Source organism: Podarcis gaigeae, assembly GCF_964106915.1.
Source record: "Podarcis gaigeae genome assembly, chromosome: 6".
Taxonomy (NCBI): domain Eukaryota; kingdom Metazoa; phylum Chordata; class Lepidosauria; order Squamata; family Lacertidae; genus Podarcis; species Podarcis gaigeae.
This window is the reverse complement of record NC_139682.1, coordinates 58355026-58376145: the sequence shown is the minus strand read 5'-3', so window position 1 is coordinate 58376145 and position 21120 is coordinate 58355026. Positions and strand designations below refer to the sequence as shown.

The 21120-nt window shown below is 43.0% G+C and overlaps 2 protein-coding genes across 5 annotated transcripts in view; one reads left to right on the top strand and one right to left on the bottom strand.

Moving 5' to 3' along the window:
- Positions 1-1204: 1204 nt before the first annotated feature.
- The window catches only part of FYB2 (FYN binding protein 2), a 34590-nt gene continuing 14674 nt past the window's right edge, over positions 1205-21120 (top strand). For 2 of the 4 annotated variants that reach the window (XM_083742743.1, XM_083742742.1), the window contains exons 1-8: positions 1205-1340; positions 7621-8410; positions 10159-10290; positions 10741-10774; positions 13233-13327; positions 14266-14297; positions 15051-15079; positions 20678-20762. In XM_083742743.1, the coding sequence (XP_083598869.1) occupies positions 1308-1340; positions 7621-8410; positions 10159-10290; positions 10741-10774; positions 13233-13327; positions 14266-14297; positions 15051-15079; positions 20678-20762 (1230 nt within the window). In that variant the 5' untranslated portion in view covers positions 1205-1307. Of the gene's footprint in view, positions 1370-7620; positions 8411-10158; positions 10291-10740; positions 10775-13232; positions 13328-14265; positions 14298-15050; positions 15080-20677; positions 20763-21120 lie in introns of all 4 variants that reach the window. The other 2 variants (XM_083742744.1, XM_083742745.1) reach the window with 2 other exon arrangements.
- Positions 6163-21120, bottom strand: part of PRKAA2 (protein kinase AMP-activated catalytic subunit alpha 2) — a 60850-nt gene continuing 45892 nt past the window's right edge. The window contains exon 10 of the mRNA XM_083742783.1: positions 6163-6179. The gene's annotated coding sequence lies outside the window, so the exon portion shown is untranslated. The remainder of the gene's footprint in view (positions 6180-21120) is intronic.

Here is a 21120-nt window from a genome sequence, read left to right as displayed (position 1 = left end):
ACCCTAGTCTCTCACTGTGGACTTGCTTTTTATGGGCAGGCCCAAGGCAGATGGTTCTTCCTCAGTCTGCCCTCAGCTGTGCCCCATCCAGCTGCACTCTCCACACCCAGTTCCAAGTACAGAAAATATGCAGAGTTTCCCAGGGGGTCCAAAGGGAGGGATAAGGGCCCCCCTGCATTCATAGTCCATCCCTCTTCATCTGGAAAGCTACAGGTTGGTTCCCCATTCCTGCTGCAATGCATAAACTAGCCTAGCCAGCATTCATTCTTATCCTTTAATATACCTGTTAAATTATGTCAAGGATAGGTTTGTACCCTATTTCCCCCTCAAACTGCTTGCTTCTTTCACACCTTTTCCTTTTTATCATTACTTCTTTTTCATCTAACTGATTTCCTCTCTTCTCTCCTTCCTTTGTATCCCCAGTGGCTATAATTAGGGGTTTTTTATTTAATTTATTTTGTATCTCTTTAATGTCTTACAATGACTTCTCTGGCCTTTTCCCCTCAAAGTATGAAGACCTCTCTCCCTGAACGTTTCTGTCTCCCAGCCATATTTTCTCAACATGGGGAGAGTCACTGGTGCTGACATCGGCCCAACGAAAAAAACTATATCTATGGCTACATCAAGGCGGGGACATGTAAGTGAGGAGGCACTTGATAGGCTTTGGAACTGAGGCCCACATGAAAGTAGCCCATGCCCCCTCCCCCAATTCAGAAAAGCTGCACCTGAATTTTTGTGTGCGTGTTTAGGTTGACTTCTTGCATTTCCGCAGAGAGAAATATAACCCAAACGACACCCAAATTATTGGTATAATTTATTTAGTCACAGAATCTGGGCTATGTGAGTGCAAAGCAAGTTTACGCAGCTGTGTGTATAGTGTGATCTCTGTTCCGAAATGCACAGCCTGCTCTGTACAGCCTTTCCCTCAAAATTCAAGGCTGTGCAGCCACAACCCACGATGACTGTAGCACACCTTTGCTAGACTAACAGTTCTCCAAAGACTGACATTTCCTCCATGGGCATGCCTGGTTCTTGTGCAACAAAAGGGGAGATCTGTTTGCAGGTGAAGCAAATCTGCCTTCTCTCTCTCTCTCTCTCTCTCTCTCTCTCTCTCTCACACACACACACACACACACACTCTGTGGGTTGGGTTAGGGAGGAGCCACGTCCTTCAGCTCAGGTGTGATCCTTCTGCATATGCTCCACCTTAAACCCACTGGCTCTTGCTGCAGGATTACTCTGAGCTGCCAGGAAGGAAGTTCCTTAAACTCCTCTGCTCTGGAAGCAGACTACTCATAAGCTCAAAAATGGGCTGCAGCACTGAGCCACGTCAGAAGGAGGTATGAAAGCAAGAGAAAACATGGAAATGGTAACTACAAATGCTGCTCTGCTGCTTTTTTATGTGTCTTTGTTTGCTGTTCAAATAGTTCTTCTTTGGCTTATCTTGTAACGTGGTGTGTAGCTCTACATGGATCACTTCAAAGAACAGGGAGCCAGTTCAACGCTGGGGGAGGTTACCGGATAAGGAGGCATAAATGCTTTCAGGATTTAGCTCCCTATTATTACTTTTGCTGGAAACTTGTTGTGCTGGTCTTATGGGGCTAAGTTCCACCCCACCCAGTCCAGAGAAAAGAGCAACTTTTTGGAGATATCACAGTTGTGCTATAACAGTATGGGAATGTTCAGGGTTAAAAACCAAGGCAGGGGGACATCTGTGGTCCTTCAGTTGCCATCAGCCCCAACCAGCATGGACTGTGGGTCAGGTTTGATGGGAGTTGTAGTCCGGGAACCACTGGAGGTTCCCAGTCAGTGGAATAACCTGGCCACAAACACACCTCTTTACTTTCTAGTGTTAGGGTTGAAACCTTATCCTTCTGAGGGAAACATGGGGTGCACAAAGTGCAGGATGATTTCTTGATGAAAGGTTGTGGTTCTCACATGCCTGAGACTACCTGAAGTGCTTATAAAAGGGTGACAGAGCGCAGCATGGGGCTGCTCCTTTCAGTAGAGTGTGTGTGTGTGTGTAAAAGAGAGACTGACTGACACACAGAGCGAAACTATACCCGTTGAACTCTTTCTTCTGCACAGCTCTGCATTGCAGGAGCCCAGTCTTCCTCCTGTCGATTTTAGTTCTGTTTCTTGGTTTTTCCAATCTCCATGTTTCTGCAGCAGTTTGCAATTTATTTATTTTTAAATCCTCATGAAAATTCTTCCGCATTTTAGTACACATTTTTCCTAGTAAGTGCACTTTGTGCACAGTTTTGACTAATGCACACATCTTTGCAAGCAATTTATCCTAATATTATGCATTTTTGGTAATGTAATTCATTTTTATGCACCCTTTCCCCATTTGGCATTTGTAAGCATTGGTTGGTTGGAGAACTGCGTTGTAACCTTTGGAGGAGTGTTAATTTCAAAGGGTGGCTGGGTTTCAGCTTCGGAAACTATGAATTTGATAAATCTGGCTTTAAATGTGTTTAAATTGAACTTTCCCCCCATCCTTATTTCTGGATGCCTCCTTTTAAACCCTTTGGGGGGGATCAGAACATAACCTTTAATGATTCTTTGTAACCATTGAACCATTTGTAAACACCACAGTCCCTTTCTTATTTTAAGAGTTTGGGCTGCAATCCTTAATCTACTCACTGAGAAGTACACTGAACACAGTGGGATTTACTGCTGGGTAAATATGCCTAGGTTTGTACTGCTAAACTAACAGCCCTGATCCTCTACTCTTCTCCCTCCCAAAGTCATTCTAGTGTCTTTGATTTGGCTATGAAACTACCTGGCTAAATTCTCTTTCTATTTTGGCATTTTAGTCTTTTGAGAAACTGTGGGTGGATTTGCAGGAAAACTTGCCTGAGTTTATACTTTCTGGATGTCATCAAACTTGATTGATGGTACCTGGAGCATGTGGCAAAATTCCAGCAATTGTGGCTGCTGTGGGTCAGAGTACTGTCTTGAGTAAACAAATGATATCTGCAGAATGTTCCTGTTGAGATTTACAAAGCCAATCAGTTCCATAAATAGGAACCATAAGAGATTCCTGTAAATGGCGCTTTGTGGAACTGCTCTTGTGCAAGGTATTAAAAGAAAAAAGGAAAGACTGGGAAAGCTGACTTGTATCCGGTATGCCCATCCCACCATGAAGCTCACTGAGCAAACTTGAGCAAATCTCACCTAATATAGACCTGGGCAGGCAGGGGTAGGGGTGGGGATGGGGGTGAGGTGCATGCTGCCTAGGCCTCTTTGGAAGGATGTGTGAAGAGTTGATGCAAATGGAATACCTGATCTGCATCCTTGATTGTGCAGAGTCAAAATTAATGCTCTCCACCACAAGTTTCAAAGAGTTTTTCTGCAGTCTTAAACCAGTTACAAAACAAACACTGCAAAATACAAAGTAACACATTGCTCTTAAACTAGCAATACAGTCCAGTCTTCCTAAAGACCTTAACTTTCCTCTCTCTGCTCCCAGAGAGAAATCCTGTACAAGTAACCTGCTTGCTCCAGATCACTGAGCTCCTGCTGCTGCAGCCTCTATTTTCTGCTAAGAAGCTGAGTTCTCAGGTGCTCCAGAGATTAGTCATCACTTAGCTGGAACAGAAATTTCTAGTGTCTCCTTCCGCATTTCCTAGATGCTGCCTAATGCAAACCTCTTTTTTATTTCCGTGCATACGACCATCACATTTTATGCTCATTAAAGTTACATTGTTAACAGGAAAAACGAGATTAAAATGTAATAAATAATCTGGGAACTCATTCCAGAGCATACAAACCCAGCATTGAGTCCTTCATGCCTTTTAGAGCTGAAGTGGCAAGCTTATTGCTGTACATACTTTTTCCCTCTTACATATAAACCGGGGACAGTGATCTGCCTGAGTGGCATAGCCTATGCCGCATAGGAGCCAACTTCTAGGGGTCGAGGTCCCTTTGCCCCCCCCCATTGATGGGCATTGGCATTCAAATGGTGTGCATATGCCACATATTTTGATAGATTATGCTGGGTGGGGCTTCCCTCCCCCAATTTTATTCAAGTTGGCATCCCTGCTGAGTGGTGATCTGCAAACTTGACTTAAGCACTTGGCTTTTTAAATGTTGGTAGCCCTGTTAATAAGAGGGACACGGGTGGTGCTGTGGGTTAAACCACAGAGCCTAGGACTTGCTGATCAGAAGGTCGGCGGTTCGAATCCCCACGACGGGGTGAGCTCCCATTGCTCGGTCCCTGCTCCTGCCAACCTAGCAATTCGAAAGCACCTCAAAGTGCAAGTAGATAAATAGGTACCGCTCCAGCGGGAAGGTAAATGGCGTTTCTGTGCACTGCTCTGGTTTGCCAGAAGTGGCTTAGTCACGCTGGCCACATGACCCGGAAGCTGTACGCCGGCTCCCTCGGCCAATAAAGCGAGATGAGTGCCGCAACCCCAGAGTCGGTTACGACTGGACCTAATGGTCAGGGGTCCCTTTACCTTTACCTTTAGCCCTGTTAATAGCTTCTACTTCCTGCTCCCTTCCCTTTCTTTCTGGGTGAGTTGTGGTTACAGCTGGTCAAGTGATCTGCTAGGAGCACACCACAGCACACTATTCAACTTCACAGCCACCCAAAATTATTAAATTCATTATTCCATTTCTTTGCAAGCCAGCTTTAATGGTAAACAAGATGCCGCTTGACTTCTCAAGGCCTATTGTGTTCTCCCTCCCTCCCTCCCTCATCTGTAATATAAAAACTCAGGGGGAGAAATGAGTTAATGTTGGTTAGTGGATTTTAGTAGTGCCCAAATGGTAGATTGGAAGCTAATTTCACCCTTTTTATCATCAGCATGCTCTGTGTTAAAAAACATACCACACTTCTTTGAGAGTAAGGTTATGTACACACCATGCCTTTAAAGCACATCCTGCTCTGCTCTGGGACCTGTACTTCACAGAGCTACTATCTGCAGCAACTACAGTTTGCAGCCTTCTTTGGGGGGTGAGTATGTGGGTTAGGTTCAGCAGCTGCATGGGGTTCAGCAAACTGAGCCTCAGCGTTGGCACAATCCCTAGTTTACTCTCTGTGCCACTCTCCACCCAGGCAGAAATAACTGGCAAATGATAAGTTGGAACAAATGAACTGAGAATGTCAAGGGCTTGGGTAGAACAGGACATTTTCAATGTTAAAATAATTAAATGGAACAGAGCAAAAACATCTGTCCTTGTTGTAAGTAAAAATAGTGAACTAAGGGAGACTGGAAACTTGAGCTTAAACTGCTACCGGTGGTAATATGTCCACCTTATGGAAATGCTTCCATGGAAACAGTCAAGCACTTAATGCTTCTGGCATTCAGGGGCGAAGTACCCCAGCGAGCTCCTGGATGCGCTGCCTGGGAAAGCAATAGCACCTGTGTTGCCCTTTCAGAAACAGGAAGAGCTCTCCAGGATTCAACTCTGTAGTTTTCAGCTGTGCTTTTAATGCATAATAAAACCACAAAGCAATTGTTACTTTAAAAAAAGAAGCTTATCTCTAGTTAGGGGGTGGCAACCTGGCAAAGGTTTTATCTTTCATGGTGGCTTCTCTCTGCAGCTCTGATGAGGAATTCGGTAATAAAAGAAGCACCTGGTTTGCAGTAAAGCACCGTAAACAGTGCTGTGCATTTGAGCAGATCTTCAAGTCCGCCTGCAGATATTGCACCCACGCTGAACAAACAATGGCATTTATTTTGCCTTGGCTTCCATTGGTTGTAGTCATAACTCAGTGTGAAGTTTTGGATGAAGATCAGAGGGGTTTTGGTCTGTCTTTTCCTTTACGGAAATGTTAATTGCATATACATTCCAGACTGGGCTTGGGCATAGTACTGAGTTGTATCATACAGCTGGCTGCTCCAGTACAATCGGAGCAATTGAAACATCTCCTAGGTGCTTTGCATCATGCTGTGTAATGTGAAAATAATAGCGTTGACTAAAAGGGGTTATTCAGGAGAAACTGTTTTGTATTTAATAAGTTGGATGCAATTACGCAAAATTCAATAAAATCTCAGGACAAGGCTCTGCTGTGTTGCCTTCTCATTAAAGGCATCTGTGTCTCTTTTTCAGCATAATGGCGCTTCTGTCCAAGGTTGTCTTGTTTCACCTAATTTTCTGATCCAACAAGCTGTTGCAGGAGAGCACAGTTCTTTGCACAAGGCTGATCTGCATGGCTGCTGTTCCTCCTGCCGAGCAAGCACATTCAGATTTTTATAAGGCAGCTCACAATATACAGGTAGCTCCAAAAAGAGAGCGAGTAGGAAATGGCCACATTTCAGGAGCTGTGGAATTTGACATCCAGTACCTAGTTTTTGAGGCTCCCAGGGTGTGCTGCGACATTTTAGATATGGGTGGGGTCACTACAGAGTAAACACTGTAGATGACGACGATCCTGTATTGTCAGATTTGTATATGGAAGAGAAGGCTATTGTAATCTCACCCATATCCTACAACTGTAAGTTTCCTTCAAGCAAATGGTGTCCTGATGCAATCTAATTGCAGAGTCTGGGGTACTGGGTGGGCTTGGGGGTTAGTTGGAGCAGGGGAGGGAAGGATTTGTTCTCAATCAGTTATCTGAATACACCTTCACATCTGCCAAGTATAAATCTGGTGGTCTTTCTCCCCCTTCCCTGAGCTGCTTTGTTCCAGGCCCAGGTGCAGTGGAACCATTGGGGTGGGGCGTGCACACAAAGAAGGCACAAGAAACCAGTATTGGCATCAAATAAGGGGACAGCTTTTATTGATTACAGATTGTTGATGGATAGCAGGGGTTGGCCATTGACAGAGGTCACCCTATGATGTGCACTATTCCGAGAAATCACCTGTGGTCACTGGATGGGGACACTAAACCCCTGAGATGGTCATCTGGACATGAAGCACCCCCCCAAATTCTAGGAATTAAGTTTTGGTACAATCTCATCCCACAGACACAGCTTCCTTGTGAAGTTGTCAGTACCCCAGCAGTGACCATCACTCACAGTATCCTGTGCTCCTCTTCAAGGGGAAAGCATCTGGGTCCATTTAAATTGCCCACACTGTCCCTGCATGATGGAACCAGATGCTTGGCAATGAATTGGACAGATATGCCTAAATCTATTTTGTGTCATTTTCAATAGAAGTCAGTCCTATGTCAGTTTGTCTCATTTTTGCAGCCTTAAGAAAGGGGCGGGCATGAAAAATCTGCATGGAAACTGCATGCATTTTGTACACACATATCCTATAAAATACATACATTCAATGCATTTTCAGCATAGGGAATATATATTTATGTGCACTTTTTAGGAGTGCAACTTCAGCACAAAATCCACCGTGCATAATCTGGCAGTCATATTCCAACCCACAAGCACATTTGGGAAAATTAAATAAGGCCAGCCCACTGTGAAAAGAGGACAAACCCAATTCCTCTCTGTATCTAGTTGTGCACTGTCATCAGGTAATCTACAAGAGGCCCACTGACATCAGAGGGGCCCCATCAGAATATACTTTTCACATGAACCTCCTCTATCCTGAATCCAGACTTGATTGCCAAACCATCTACACCAGTCTGGGTTCTTTCTCAGTTTGGGTTAGAACTGCTTTGTTAAAAATATGATTGATAGTTGTCTCTTGTATGCTTGGCTATTTTAGGAAAGAGCTGGAGACTTCCGAGCACTTCGAGCAAAATTTCAGAATGATTCCAATTTTTCCAGTGCATTGCTCCAGCCTGTAAAGAGCCTTCCTGCAGAAGCCCCCCCTCGGCAAAATACCGATGGCAGTCCCGCATCCCATCCTAAACCCAAACCATTGTGCCGACGACAAATTCCAGATCCCGAGCAAAAGACAGTGCCCTTCAGTTATTTATCGCAGAAGTCTGAAATAGTACAAATCAAGCCTGTCGTGCTACCAAGGGCCCGGCTTCACGAATTGCCTGAAGTTAGGAAGAATGAAGATAGAAAATGCAAAGACATTACAGAGACAGTTTGTGCAAGAGTTGTACTGGTGGAAGATTCACCAAAGCAACGTCCAGCATCTTATCATTGCCTTCAAGAAACTGCACTGGCAAGCAATTCTTTCCGCAATACTCTGAACATCTGGGAAAGTGCTTTGTTGCAGAGTGACAAAAAGGGCTCCGAGACTCCTCCTCAGCGGTCTAACAGAACAACGTCTCTTCCCCAGCCCAAAACTGTGAACGTTACTGTCACTCCAGAGGTTCCAGCAAAATCAGCTGAAACTGAGCAAGCAGTAGTGCTTTCTGCACCAGGCACCCCTTCTTGCCTACAGGTCGAACCTGTTCCATTTCCCACAGTCTCGCCACCTGTTCCACCAAGAAATCATGCAAGCTCAGAGACACTGGCCCACGGTGCCATTAAAGTTGCTGATTCCCCCCAAGACGCTCATGACTTAGACAGGCCAAGCAAGACCTCGCAATGCTCAAATGGTAAGCCATGTTACCTGACTATATTTTGTAGCCCTAAGTCAGTAGTGGACAACAATACTTTTGTGGTAAAGAACTTGCCTATGATGTTTCTAGTATCTAGCTAAAAGCCAGTCAGTTCAGGATAATGTGAGTAGGTTTTATATGCTTCCTAGACTTTCAGAACAGAACATGAAATGCACATGGGTAGTTCCTACATTGTTTTGAGCAAAAAATACCCTCACTGCTTAATTTTTCAGAAGGTGTGGCATGAAGAAGGGTAGTTGTCCAGCTGTGTTGTTTCAAAAAAAACCCTGGAGAAATGTTTAAAATGTATTTTTGATCAATCTTCACAGCTGGAGAGGGTTTGCAGCAAAACAAACTGAGACGCTGCTAGGTTATTTTAATCAGTAGCCCCTCTTATAATTGCACAATAAGGGCAATGATAAGTGACCTCTTTCTTCCTCCTAATAATCAGCTTATACTTGCAGGCACTGTGTAAACAATTGGCAATCTGAATGCATTCCTTATTTCTGCAATTTGACCAGTTCCCTGAAGTGAATGTACCTAGCTGCTAATCAATGTCCATTCTTTATAAATATTAACACTTGTCTGCTGTCATGGTAACTTTGGAGTAGACGTTTTGGGCCAGACCAGTACTTGGGAGTCCAAAATTGAGGCTGAAACTAATCTTTGCATTGCCTTTTTGCTAATTGAAGAAGAAGAAAAAACCTCCAGCCAGGAAGCTTCTGGTTTGACATGCTGTCTTTACAAAATCCAGGACCAATGCCAGCTACGAAAAACATCTTTTTTCTTTCTTTACTGGAACAAGCTGCCTTACAGGAACTTAGCATTCCGCAGCTGTTTTGCCAACTTACAATGAATTGCAGGTGACTAATAAGATAAGGTGTGTGTGTGTGTTCCATGATGTTGCTCTGGCTAACCTTTCTGTGCACTTTGCCAGCTTTGTACCAAGCCAAAGGGCTCTTCCTATTAGTCATGAGTGCAGTTTAAATTGTTGCTATGTGACAGAACAGTATATTTGCCAATATGCACAGGTTTCCTTTTCTGATGGCTTTGACATGTAGAGCAAGGTGGTCCACAGAGACCCCAGGAAGCCTATTACTTACACAGCCCTACTCTATTGGACTCCTATAGGTCAGTGAATGACAAACTCGGTAATTACTCTTGCCTACTGGGTTACAACTCTGCCAAGCATGCTCTGACAAGTGGGAAGGAAACCATTAAAGGAAAGGGAACTTCAGGTTTGTGGTTAGAATCCCTGTAGCTGGATAAATTTTTCCTTTCTTTCTCAAAAGAGCAATTAATTTTGTCTTGCATCCAGGTTGTCGGTTTCCCCACTTGAGAATAATAATAATAATAATCCAATATCTGCTGTGTGTGCACCTAAGCAATCAAGAACCCATTTCAACAGCCAAAGTGTCAATGTATGTCAATTCCATCATTTGGAAAGGGGCAACTGTATCTGCCAAAACCTGAAGAAAGGAACATTATGATTTTCGTTTGGTCTGTTTCACTCGGTGCTTTTTTTCTGAGGGGTATGCAGGGGTACACATACCCCTAAACATTTTATGAATCTAAGTTTGACCTCATTGAGGGGCAGTATTTCAATATGAGTAGGGAAAAGAGAGTACCCCTAAACAATTTTTTTAGAAGAAGAAGAAAAAAAGCATTAGTTTCACCCATTGCAAAATTCCAGCATGGAAGTTCATTCTCCCTACCATTAATATGCTTTCTTCCCTCTGTTACAGAAAGATGGCATGAGGTTGAAAAAATCCCAAAGCCCAAACCACTTCCTTCCATTATTTCACTTGGTCCTCCTCCAAAGAAACCACCAAGGCCTCCAAACGTTGACCTTGGTCCCTTCCAGAAGAACATTCCAGGTAAGGCATTTTCTGTTTGGGTTTTAGGCATTGTTAAAGCAATGGCTGGTAGATGCTGACAAGAAATTGAGATAATTTTCAGTCAAGAACAGGAAGGAGCGCTTATCTCAAATGTACGTCTTGGTGACCGAGAGTGGCTCAGAGAGTGTGTACATGGTTGGGCGGGCTACTTTGAGCAAGAAGAGGCATGATTTTTGTGTACACGCATCCCATCCCTTGGTGGCCCTTGGTGGGAGTGTAGACCAGCTTGAAGTCTGGAATCAATCCTGTCCATTTACTGCCTGGGTTGTCTTCTCCACTGTGACAGGCTTGTTTGAATTCAACGTCTTCTGGGACTCTTGCTAGGATCAAGGAATGGAACCACCAGGACACTACATCACTAAATTTCACTCTGGCATACTGTGTGGTTGCAGTTATTGTTTCCTTTACATTACAAAAATTTGTTTTCAGATGCTGTGGATGACGCCTACATGACTCCGGAAACGTAAGTGCACCTCTCTTTACGTTGCCTGAAAATCTAGACTCTTAAGCACGTCACGTGGTCTCTTAGAACTTCCTTGGAAGTTTCTGAGAACCATGGCTCTCTAGATGTTGTTAGACTCCAACTTCCAGCAGCTCCAGTCTGTGTGATCAGTGATCAGGGGTGGTGGGAGTTGTAGTCCAACCGCATCTGAAAGGCCACAGTTTCCCCATCCCTGCTTCAAGAAGGAATCACTAACTCTCTGGAAACCAGGAATGCAAGTTGTTTCATATTCAAAACCAAATAGCTAACAAAGGAATCTGGCAAAAGAGACTTCATTTCATGTACTTTCTTTACTTTTCCTATTACAAGACTACAGACCCAGTTCTGCCTCATTCTCTTTTACATCTAGCTGTCTTTTGCTGGTACTCCTTTGAACCTGTGGTGAACATAAACGTATGTCTCTGTGCAGCGATGTACTTGCTTTTCCTCCCTCTTTAAAGAGATCTGCTCCCACACAGTGTTTTCCCTATCTCTTCCTTGACATTTCTGAAGTTAGAAGCTTTGAGGCCTGTTCCTGTAAACACACACAAGCTAGTTTAATCCGCAGGTGCTGAGCACTAACTTTTATTGTTATCGCTGGCTGTCAGCAGGCGAGAGTTTTGATTGCATTTGCTAATGTTTAGGCAGCAAGCGTGGGCTTAAGCTGCATAAGTTGTTGTCTGGTGGCCTTTGTTTAGACAGCCTTTCGAGAACGGCTGGTGTTTTTGGACCTTTCTCTCTGTGTGTATGTGTGTCTTGGATATCTGGTGCTGTGGGGAGCAGATAAAATGTGCCAAAAGTAAATCTATACTGCTTGTATCAGTTCGGCAAGATGTGTAAGCTGGTGAATAAACTGGGGGATTGACTGCAGTGACATTTTGCAGCTTTGCTGAGGTTGGAGAGATGTGCTTCAACTTAGCAGGACTAAGCTTGGAGGAAAGACAAGTACCCAAGACTGAATGGTTGCATTCACACACACTTCTCTGTACAGTGGTACTTCTGGATACACACACCTCCGGCTGCATATCCTTCAAGATGCGAATGCGGCAAACCTGGAAGTATTTCCCCGGGTTTCACAGCGCGTGCATGAGCATAAGCAGTCCCTCTGGTTGTGGAAACCTCAGGATCCAACCGGAGCTCCAGAATGGATCCCATCTGCAACCGGAGGTATCACTGTATAGGATCCTGGGAACTGTAGCCTATGCCCTACAAATCTACAATTCCCAGCACCCTTAACAAAATGCTGTTCCTAGGGTTCTTTGGAGAATGGTGTGGACTTTAAATGTAAGACGTATATGCAAAGGTGCTGGGATGAGTGGACATTAGTCCCAGGCAAGTTGCCATTTAGCAACTGGTTCAGTTTCCATAGAAGCCTGGTTGTATTAGTTGGGTTAATGTATACATCAGAAATGCTGTCCTGGGCAACAAAAGTATCTTTTAAAAAAGACAAATGTTGGATGTAAGATTGCAAGCATCCCTGGCATCTGGCTGAGTATTTGGCAGCTTCTTGTCTTTGGCCCAGCTGACCATCTGCAAACCTAACACTGTAATACTTACACACAACAAGATCATGTTGGCAGTGCTACTTCATTGATAAACAAGCTGAGCCGCCTGCTTTGGGACCTGTGCACGACACATTTGGCTCTGCCGAGTCCATCTTTTGAGATGATTTATGGAGAAATTAGTCAGCAAATGTGCTCCTGGCTTGATGAGATAGAGGCGGGGATTTTTACCCCTTGGGTAGCTGGCAGATTCATTCATTTGCTTGTTTCAGTTTAATAGCATGCTCTTTAAAAATATGCCATTAAATGTGGTTTATTGTTGTTTGTTAGCATTTGTTAACAGTATGTTGGGAAAGTAGCCCTCAGCAGGAGACAGGAGGTTGACTTGCCCCATTGTCACTGGACCACAGGACATGCTCCCTAGTCATTGATGTCATCCTGCTTGCACCTTTCATGAAGCAACCCCAGAGACTTCTCTAAGACTGCTCTTTGGGCCAGTTTTCTCTCCAATACCTTCTGCTGCACTTACCCATTTCGGTGTCCCAACAGTGCTCCAAATGTCTGGCAAACAAAGTTTAGTCTTTATATGCAGGGCTGTATAGGCAGCCAGTAAGTAAGATCCAGGGCCCAGTCTCTTAATAGATATGTGTTTTAGAAGTTTTTTGCGGTATTGTGCATGCAGTTCTTAATATTTCAGAACTTACAGGGCAGTCATCTCCTGTTGTTACATATTCTCTCTCTCTCTCTCTCTCTCTCTCTCTCTCTCTCTCTCTCTAGCTAAGCTTGTATGGTTCTGGTCAGCATCTGGATAGGAACTTTAAAGTCTGTCACTCTGTGTCTTTTTGAGGAAGGCACCTCTTCAGAGAGATTCTAATCCTTTCATCTTCCCCAAGAGAGTCTCCAAAACAATAATGCTTACCCCTCCTCATTTCTCTTAGTCCTGAAACAGAAGAACTAGGCACTTATGAAGAAACAATGTCCTACCTGAAGCTGCCAGAGAGTTCCACCAATGCTGCTCAAGAAGTTACACATCGTAAGTCTATTATTAGTTGGTATGTGTATGCTATGCATGCTGTGTGGGCAGGCTTGGTACTGATGGCTGGCCAGGTCAGGCACCAGCTGGACCTTGCTGCACTGATATTCCCCATCTCCCTCTTCAAGTTCCCAGATACTTTTAAGGTGTGGGAGGGAGTGCCACTTTTGAATGGGAGCCAAGTTGAGTTCTGATCTGTGGTGGCCATATGCCATTTAAAGTTACTCAAAAGTCATTGCTTCTGCTTATTATTATTATTATTATTATTATTAATACCCTGCCCATCTGGACAGCTTCCACCATACATAAAAACATAATAAAACATCAAACAATAAAAACTTTTCAATAGCTGCCTTCAGATGTCTTCTGAAAGTTGTGTAGGATGAGTTTGGTTAGTGTTGGAGTGAACCACCTTTGAAAAGTTAGCTATGCTCACACAACAAAAAACTCCTGGCTCTCTGCTTTGTCTGCAATTCTTTGGTCTCTTGCTTTTGCGTAACTGGTGTCACAGTTCCTTATCCCTTGCTTGTTAACCTTTAACCCATCTTTCTAGCTTTCTTCCCCTCCCCCCCTTTTTAACCTTTTATCGTTGTACCTGTATGGAAAATCTCAAATACTTCACTTGCGTAAATTTTGAACCTGTCAATTATCAGGGTTTGAATGCAGGTGACAATAAACTATATCTCTAATTATACAAATAATCCATGGAATCTTGCATGTGTAACTGTCATTTAATAATAAATAAATCTAGGACGCCTTTTGGTATACTAGGCTGCAGTTATATTGTGGGATGGTTCCATAGCTTATAGCAGCCCAGGTGAGGAAAGTTGTGTAACCTACCATTGCAGCTTAAACTCCATATTATGATTAGTGGCTTTAATAATATTAAATGAAATGAAGATGGAACATACTAATTTTTACAAAAATATTTACTCTAGCTTCCAAGGCTGGGAAAAATGAGAATATCGAGGTATGTATTATCAAACTATGGTAAGTGTGATGTACAAAATCAGAGCGCATGAAGGGAGGGGAAGTAGGGAGTGTGTGAGCACAGGGCTCATATACATAGCTCCAAATCATTGCATCTGATGTAAAAATGGTTCTGTAACTGATTGGTCCTATAATACTGAACACTATATATAACACTGACCAACTGATGTGCCATCACTCCTTTTCAGCCCCATTTTAAGACATGAACATATTACCAAGTCTACTTAAATGGGCATAGTCACAACATGGGAGGTTTAGTACAGAGCTGAAGCTGCCTGTGACATTTTTAAAATCTTTTGCTAAGAGACCTGGTGACATGCTTTATCTATGTAAATGAAGAACACTGCCTGGGATCCAAAAGCCCACACACTGTCTTGCACATGGTGGCTTTTCAGCCATGCATTTCTCACCAGCTGACTGCCTCCCTCTGTGCAGACCCTTCAGAGTGGCAGACCCTCTGGAATGCCCATCAGTTTGTTGTCAGGGACTTAGTCCAGAAGGGAAAATTGGCAGGCATGCACACCTCTGTACGCACATGGAAACACACTGTAATTTAGTGTCGTCTTTGGATTCTGGCCATGTTTCATATTAAGTACGTGAAAGAACAGACGTAGATCAAGATATTTCTTGAGTAAACATGTTGCTTCAAGAAAAACAAAACTGCATTGTTGCCTGATTGACCTGACTTTTCAGGCCGTGAAAGCTGAAGTTCTCTTCTTTGTGTTTTGCACAGAAACAAAGTTTTCTCCTTGCCACACCTAGGTAAGTGTACTTTCTGGAGTTTCATTTTATATTTTTGCCCTTGCTTTCTGAAAGTAAGATACTTGGAGCAACTGGATTTTTATTATTGATTTATTTGACTTAAAACTGAAGCTGAATGAATAAGGAAGGTCTATCTGTAAATGTGTGTGAATTTAGAACCTAGGCCTACATACCACCAAACATTCTGTAGTGTATCCAGGAAGGTAAAGGAGCTAGACAGTGACCTTGGTGTTACACTATATTTCATCTTTTATTTCCTGACAGGAACCATTGTACCTTTATTGTTTGACCAGCCATCTAAACATTTTCCTGATCTCTGTGCCAAGTAGTGCTAGTCATAGAATTGTGGAGTTGGAAGGGACCCTGGGGTCATTTAGTCCAGCCCCCTGGAATGCAGGAATTTCAACTAAAGCACCCCTGACAGATGGCCATCCAACCTCTGCTTAAAAACTTCCAAAGAATGAGAGTCCACCACCTTCTGAGGGAGTCCGTTCCACTGTCAAACAGCTGTTACTGTCAGAAAGTTCTTCCTGTTGTTTAATCACAATCTTGTATTTTGTACCTTGAATCCATTGGTTCAAGTCCTATCCTCCAGAGCAGGAGAAAACAAGCTTGCTCCATCTTCCACGTGACAGTTCTTTAGATATTTGAAGATGGCTATCAGATCTCCTCTTGGTCGTCACTTTACCAGGCTAAACATACCCAACTTCCTCAACCGTTCCTCATAAGGCTTGGTTTCCAGACCCTTCACCATCTTGGTTGCCCTCCTCTGCACATATTCCAGCTTGTCAATAGCCTTCTTATATTGTGGCACCCAGAACTTGACACAGTACTCCAAGGCAGAATAGAATAGGACTAATATTCCCCTTGATCTGGACACTATGCTTCTGTTCATGCAGCCCAGAGTAATGTTAGGGGTTTTTTTTTTGCTGTTGCATCATACTGTTGACTCATGTTAAGCTAAGACCCTCCCTAGATCCTTTTTGCATGTACTACTAGCAATCCAGCTGTTCTCATTTTACATTTGTACAGTTGGTTCTTGCTGCCTAAGTGCACTACCTTACATTTGTATTTATTAAAAATCTTTTTATTAGTTTGGCCCAATTTTTTGATCTGTTAAGGTCATCGTGAATTCCGATTCTGTCTTCAGTGGCATTTGTTACCCCTCCCAGTTTGGTGTCATCTGCAAATTTGATGAGCATCCCCTGAATTCCTTCATCCAATTTGTTTATTAAGATGTTGAACAACAATGGGCCCAGGACAGAACCTTGCAGCACTCCATCTATCACTTTTTTCCAGCTTCTCTGCAAGAATATCCTGGGGAACTTTGTCACAAGCCTTACTGAAATCAAGATACGCTATGTCCACAGCATTCCCCTGATCCACCAAGCTCATAACTCCATTAAAAAAAAGAGATCTGTCTAGCATGACTTGTTTTTGAGAAACACCTGCTGGGTCATAGTAATCATATTTTTTTGTAAGTATTTTTATTGATTTTACAATACCATTCTAATAGCAGCCTCATTATAACAATGCCAATTTTATCCAATTAATACAATTATTAAGACCAATTATTTATATACTGAATTATACAATTAAGTTAAAGTAGCCTCCTCATGTGCTAGATTTGATGGGTTCCTTTTTTATTATTTTCTGTGTTCCAAAATCTTAATAATTTTCATTACATCCTCTACAAAATAGTAATCCCTTATACAACAGCTACAATCTTATGGTTTCATGTTGATGTATTAAGTAATTTATAATGTTTCAAGTGAGTTACTCAGTCTGTAATCATTGTTCTTTCCTGTGTGTGGTATTCCCCACCCCCACCCTGTGATGTTGTCCCAACCCTATATGGTGCTGTGTCCTTCATTCTTCCAACTGTTGATATTTCCCATCATGACTCTGGGGAAGCAGTTATCTCAGTTTTCCAAAAGCCTCTGTGTCACTTCATCCCATGATTCAAGAGCTTGTTAGAGATCCCTCTGTTCCAACAAATAAACTGCCCTTGCCATTTTTTTCAACCTAGGAAGAGTGGTCTGATTCCAAACTCCAATGATTAATATGGAAACCTCTGACCTTGCAGCTGGCAGAGTACTTTCCTCCTTTCAGCTGAACATTTATAACCAGTTATCCTTCCAGTTAGATTACATTCAAAATTGTCTCAGTCTCCTTCACTTTCCTTTGAAAATAATGGAGAGCAGGGGTGTTTTCTTTCTATATTCCAACATAGTCCTTTCAAAGAGTGAAACTTCCCTCCCTTTCTCTCTCCCTCCATTCCACTCATACACGCAGTTCCAGTTTGATGCTAAATTCCATGATATTAATCCAGTTCCTTCCAACCTCACATTTTGTATTATATTTTAACGTTGCAATCCAAAGAGGGTTGCCAAATCAGAAATGTAGAAGAAAAACTTTGAAATAAACAACCGTGGAGTCCCCTCTCCCCACCGTCTCTGGCACCGAATGAAACCTCAATTCCAACCTTTAAATCCTTGCAGCAGAAATGTTCCGCAGTTTGTCATCTCACCGCTCCTAGCACAAGCCTGTACTTTACTCCAATTAAAGCCCAATTAGCAGGATTTCCTGTTTCCAGGAACGGATCCGGGGGGGGGGGTGTCACAGCAGTCAGATTGCCCCATGCACCCAGTGCCTTTGCCTGCCCTCACATTCCATAGGGAGTGCCAGACTGCAGGGCAATCCACAGGTGAATGCCCATACCTCTCCCACCTAGAGAGGAATTCAAAGAATGAGTTTTCCCCATCATTCTTTGTTTATCTCTGTCTGTAGCTCCCTGAGATGTCAAGGAAGACCTCCATTCCTGGCACAGGCAGAAATAGGAAGCCTGGGTCATAGCATTCAAATTATCCTTTTCTAAGTGCTCACAGACCAACTGTTCTAGGACCTTTCCTGGAATCAGTGTCAAGCTCTCCGGTCAGTAGTTACTTGGGTCTTCTTTCCCCCCTTTTTGAAGAAGGGGACAATATTTGCCTGCCTCCAGTCTTTAAGGATCTCACCTGTTCTCCAAGAATTCTCAAAGATTATAGACAGAGGCTTGAGATTACACCCACAGGCTCCTTTAGTACCTTTCGGTACCCTTTAGTACCCATCAGGCCCTGGAGATTTGAATTTAAAGGAGCTAGGTGTTCCCTAACCACCTCCTTTCATATCTTGGGCTGCAGCTCCCTTCTTCCATCATTTATTCAGTTACCTCTAGGTTGGGCACTGCGTGTTCTTTCTCTTGTTTCAAATCTAGCCACAAAAACCATTATTATTATTTTTAACCTCTTTTGCAAGCCTAAGATCATTCTGAGCTTTGGTCTGCCCAACCATCTCCCTGCAACTGTTGGCTACTTATGTATACTCTTCCTTCATGGTTTTCCCTTTCTTCCATTTCTTATACATTCCTTTCTTACATCTCAGCTCATCTGGATGCTCCTTATGCAGCCACACGTTGCTTTAGGTGTCTCTCATTTTTCTTTCTTGTTGGAATTTTGAAGGCCCTTGTGCCTTCAATATTTCACCTTTAAGAATCTCCCATCCATTTTGGACTCCTCCTCTCTGAGCATTTCTGACCATGGGATCCGTAGGTACTTAAGCTCTTTGAAATCAGCCTTCTTAAAGTCCATAGTGCATGTCCAACTACATTCAACTTTCTCTTACCTGTGTATAATGAAACCCAAGAGATCATTATCATTTCCTCCCAAGGTTCCCTGTAGTTTCACCATCAATCAGTTCCTCTCTGTTGGTGAGGACCAGATCCAAGAGAGGTGGTTCCCTTGTTGCTTTTTCCACCTTCTGTGGAATGATATTGTCAGTGAGGCTATTAAGGAATTTGTTGGACGTTATATTATTGGCAAAGTTTGAGTTTCAATAGATAACAGGGCCCTGTGACTACTACATCTTTCCTTTTGGAATGTTTGGTAATCTGCTCTAGACAGACTTGCATGGCACAAAAATAGCAGTGGTGCCAAGTCACTGTAAAAATTATCCTCCCAAATTTAAGCACATTTGGTGATATTCAGGCAAGTTTTAATTAGAGTAGCAACATTGACATTGATTAACATGACTAAGTTAGATCCATTAATTTCAGTTCACCTACTCTGAGTAAAACTTGGTTGACTATCGCTCATTAATTTCCATCACTTTTGAACAAGTGAACTTGATTGTCAGCAATAGACATAAGTGAGATCAACAAAGGCAGAACTGGCTTGACTGCGTTCACTGATGATGATGGGCTTGCTGGTTCCTTTTTGGGTGTGTGGCAGATGTTGCTGGGGACATTTAGAAGCATCTTGCTGAGCCCCTGATAAAATCTGTTGCCATGAGGGAGTGCTGCCATGAGGGAGGCAGATCAAAGGAGTAATCTACAGGTATCTTCTGAGTTTGTTGGAAAACTCTGAATAGATTTCACCCTCATTCTGTCAAAGAACTAGTTCACCTAATGCAAATCTGGAGCATTATAAATTAAAATAGGTTCTGTGAGTCAACATACACTGGTTAACAGCATGAGGGAGCAAACCTCCGGTAGGTAAAAGTTTCTGTTTTGCCCTCTATGAGATGCTGCTATTTCAGTGCTAGAGCATATAGCCTAGAACAGGGGTTGGCAAGGTTTACCTCGCCTGGGCCGGTTCACTCCAGCAGAGATCCCTCTGTGGGCTGGATGCGCGTGAGCACGCATGACCGTGATTTCTGGCGTCTGTGCAGACACGATTTCCGGAGTCTGAGCATGCACAAACACGATTTCCGGCACTGCAGAAGCGAGTCCCCCTGCCACACTGCGCTGGTTTAGTGCAGCACATGGGGGCTCACTGAGTGGGTGGCTTGGTTCGGGGGCAGCTCATGGGCAGGTTAAATGACCCCCATGGGGTTGCCTACCCCTGGCCTAGAACATGGCTATGCTACATAATGGTGTGCATGCAACCTTATTGAACTGTCAATGAGTTTTGTCTCCTAATAATGGACAAAGCAGAATGAAACTACTGTGGAACACGTTACAGAGTTAGTCCACTTGATTACTCATCAGATTTTGTATTTTCATATATTTTTGTGATTCAACTCATTACCACCTGTTTTTATCAGTCGTACTTTTTACAGCTGAAACACGAGAAAAATGGCATTCTATAGCAACTTAACCTGGGTGTTTCAGTGGCTAATGCCTTTGTGAGGAAAAGACAGTGGTGGCTTTGACAGGTCACTGAAGGAGGTGTGTACCTGTCAGCAAGGGCCAACAGGAAAAGGAGTAGCTGCCACAAGAAGGCCCAGTGGGGCATTGGCCAAATAGCAGGTGATAAGACAGCACTGCAGTTCAAACAAACTATATGGATTGTTTTGAAAGTTGCAAGATAAATGTAAACTCCAATACACAGCTGCTCTAGGGAATATGTATGACTCTTGATCATTCCCACCATTTTGAAGTCCAGACAAAATTCCCAAGCAGGAATGTATATCTATTGTACTGAATAGGATTGAAGATATATGTATAGTCTTATTCTAAAGCTACCTTAGATGTCCACTGAAATATATTTTGGATCTGTGTTAGTGCAGATTACATTTATAATATTGTGGCATGAGTTAAAATATATGTTGAAATTTCAGCTCTAAAACAGAGGACACAGAAGAGAGAGGACCACCCTGGAATCATGAAACGACAAAACGCCAACAAGCTAAAGAATCAGGCAAGGTATATTTAAATAGAAGCACATAAGAGAATACCCTGTGGTGGTTCTACTCTTTTAGGCCTTAAAGTACATGTGCATAGCAAACATCAAGTATGACTCTTTAAAATTAGTCAGTGGAAATGCTGATGATCTTTCGTTAGGAATAACCATAGTGGACCTCAACCTTTTCCATATTCCCTTTATGTTAGTCTGTAGAGCAACCACCACCATCAGATGATTTCTCAAACCTTTTCACAGCCTTGATTTCCAAGCTGGAAGAAAGGTGGGATGCAAACATGCACAGATAATGACTGTCATATCATTGTTTGATATAGCAAGAATCGGGGAAGGAATGTCTTGAAAAGGCTATAACCTGAGTTT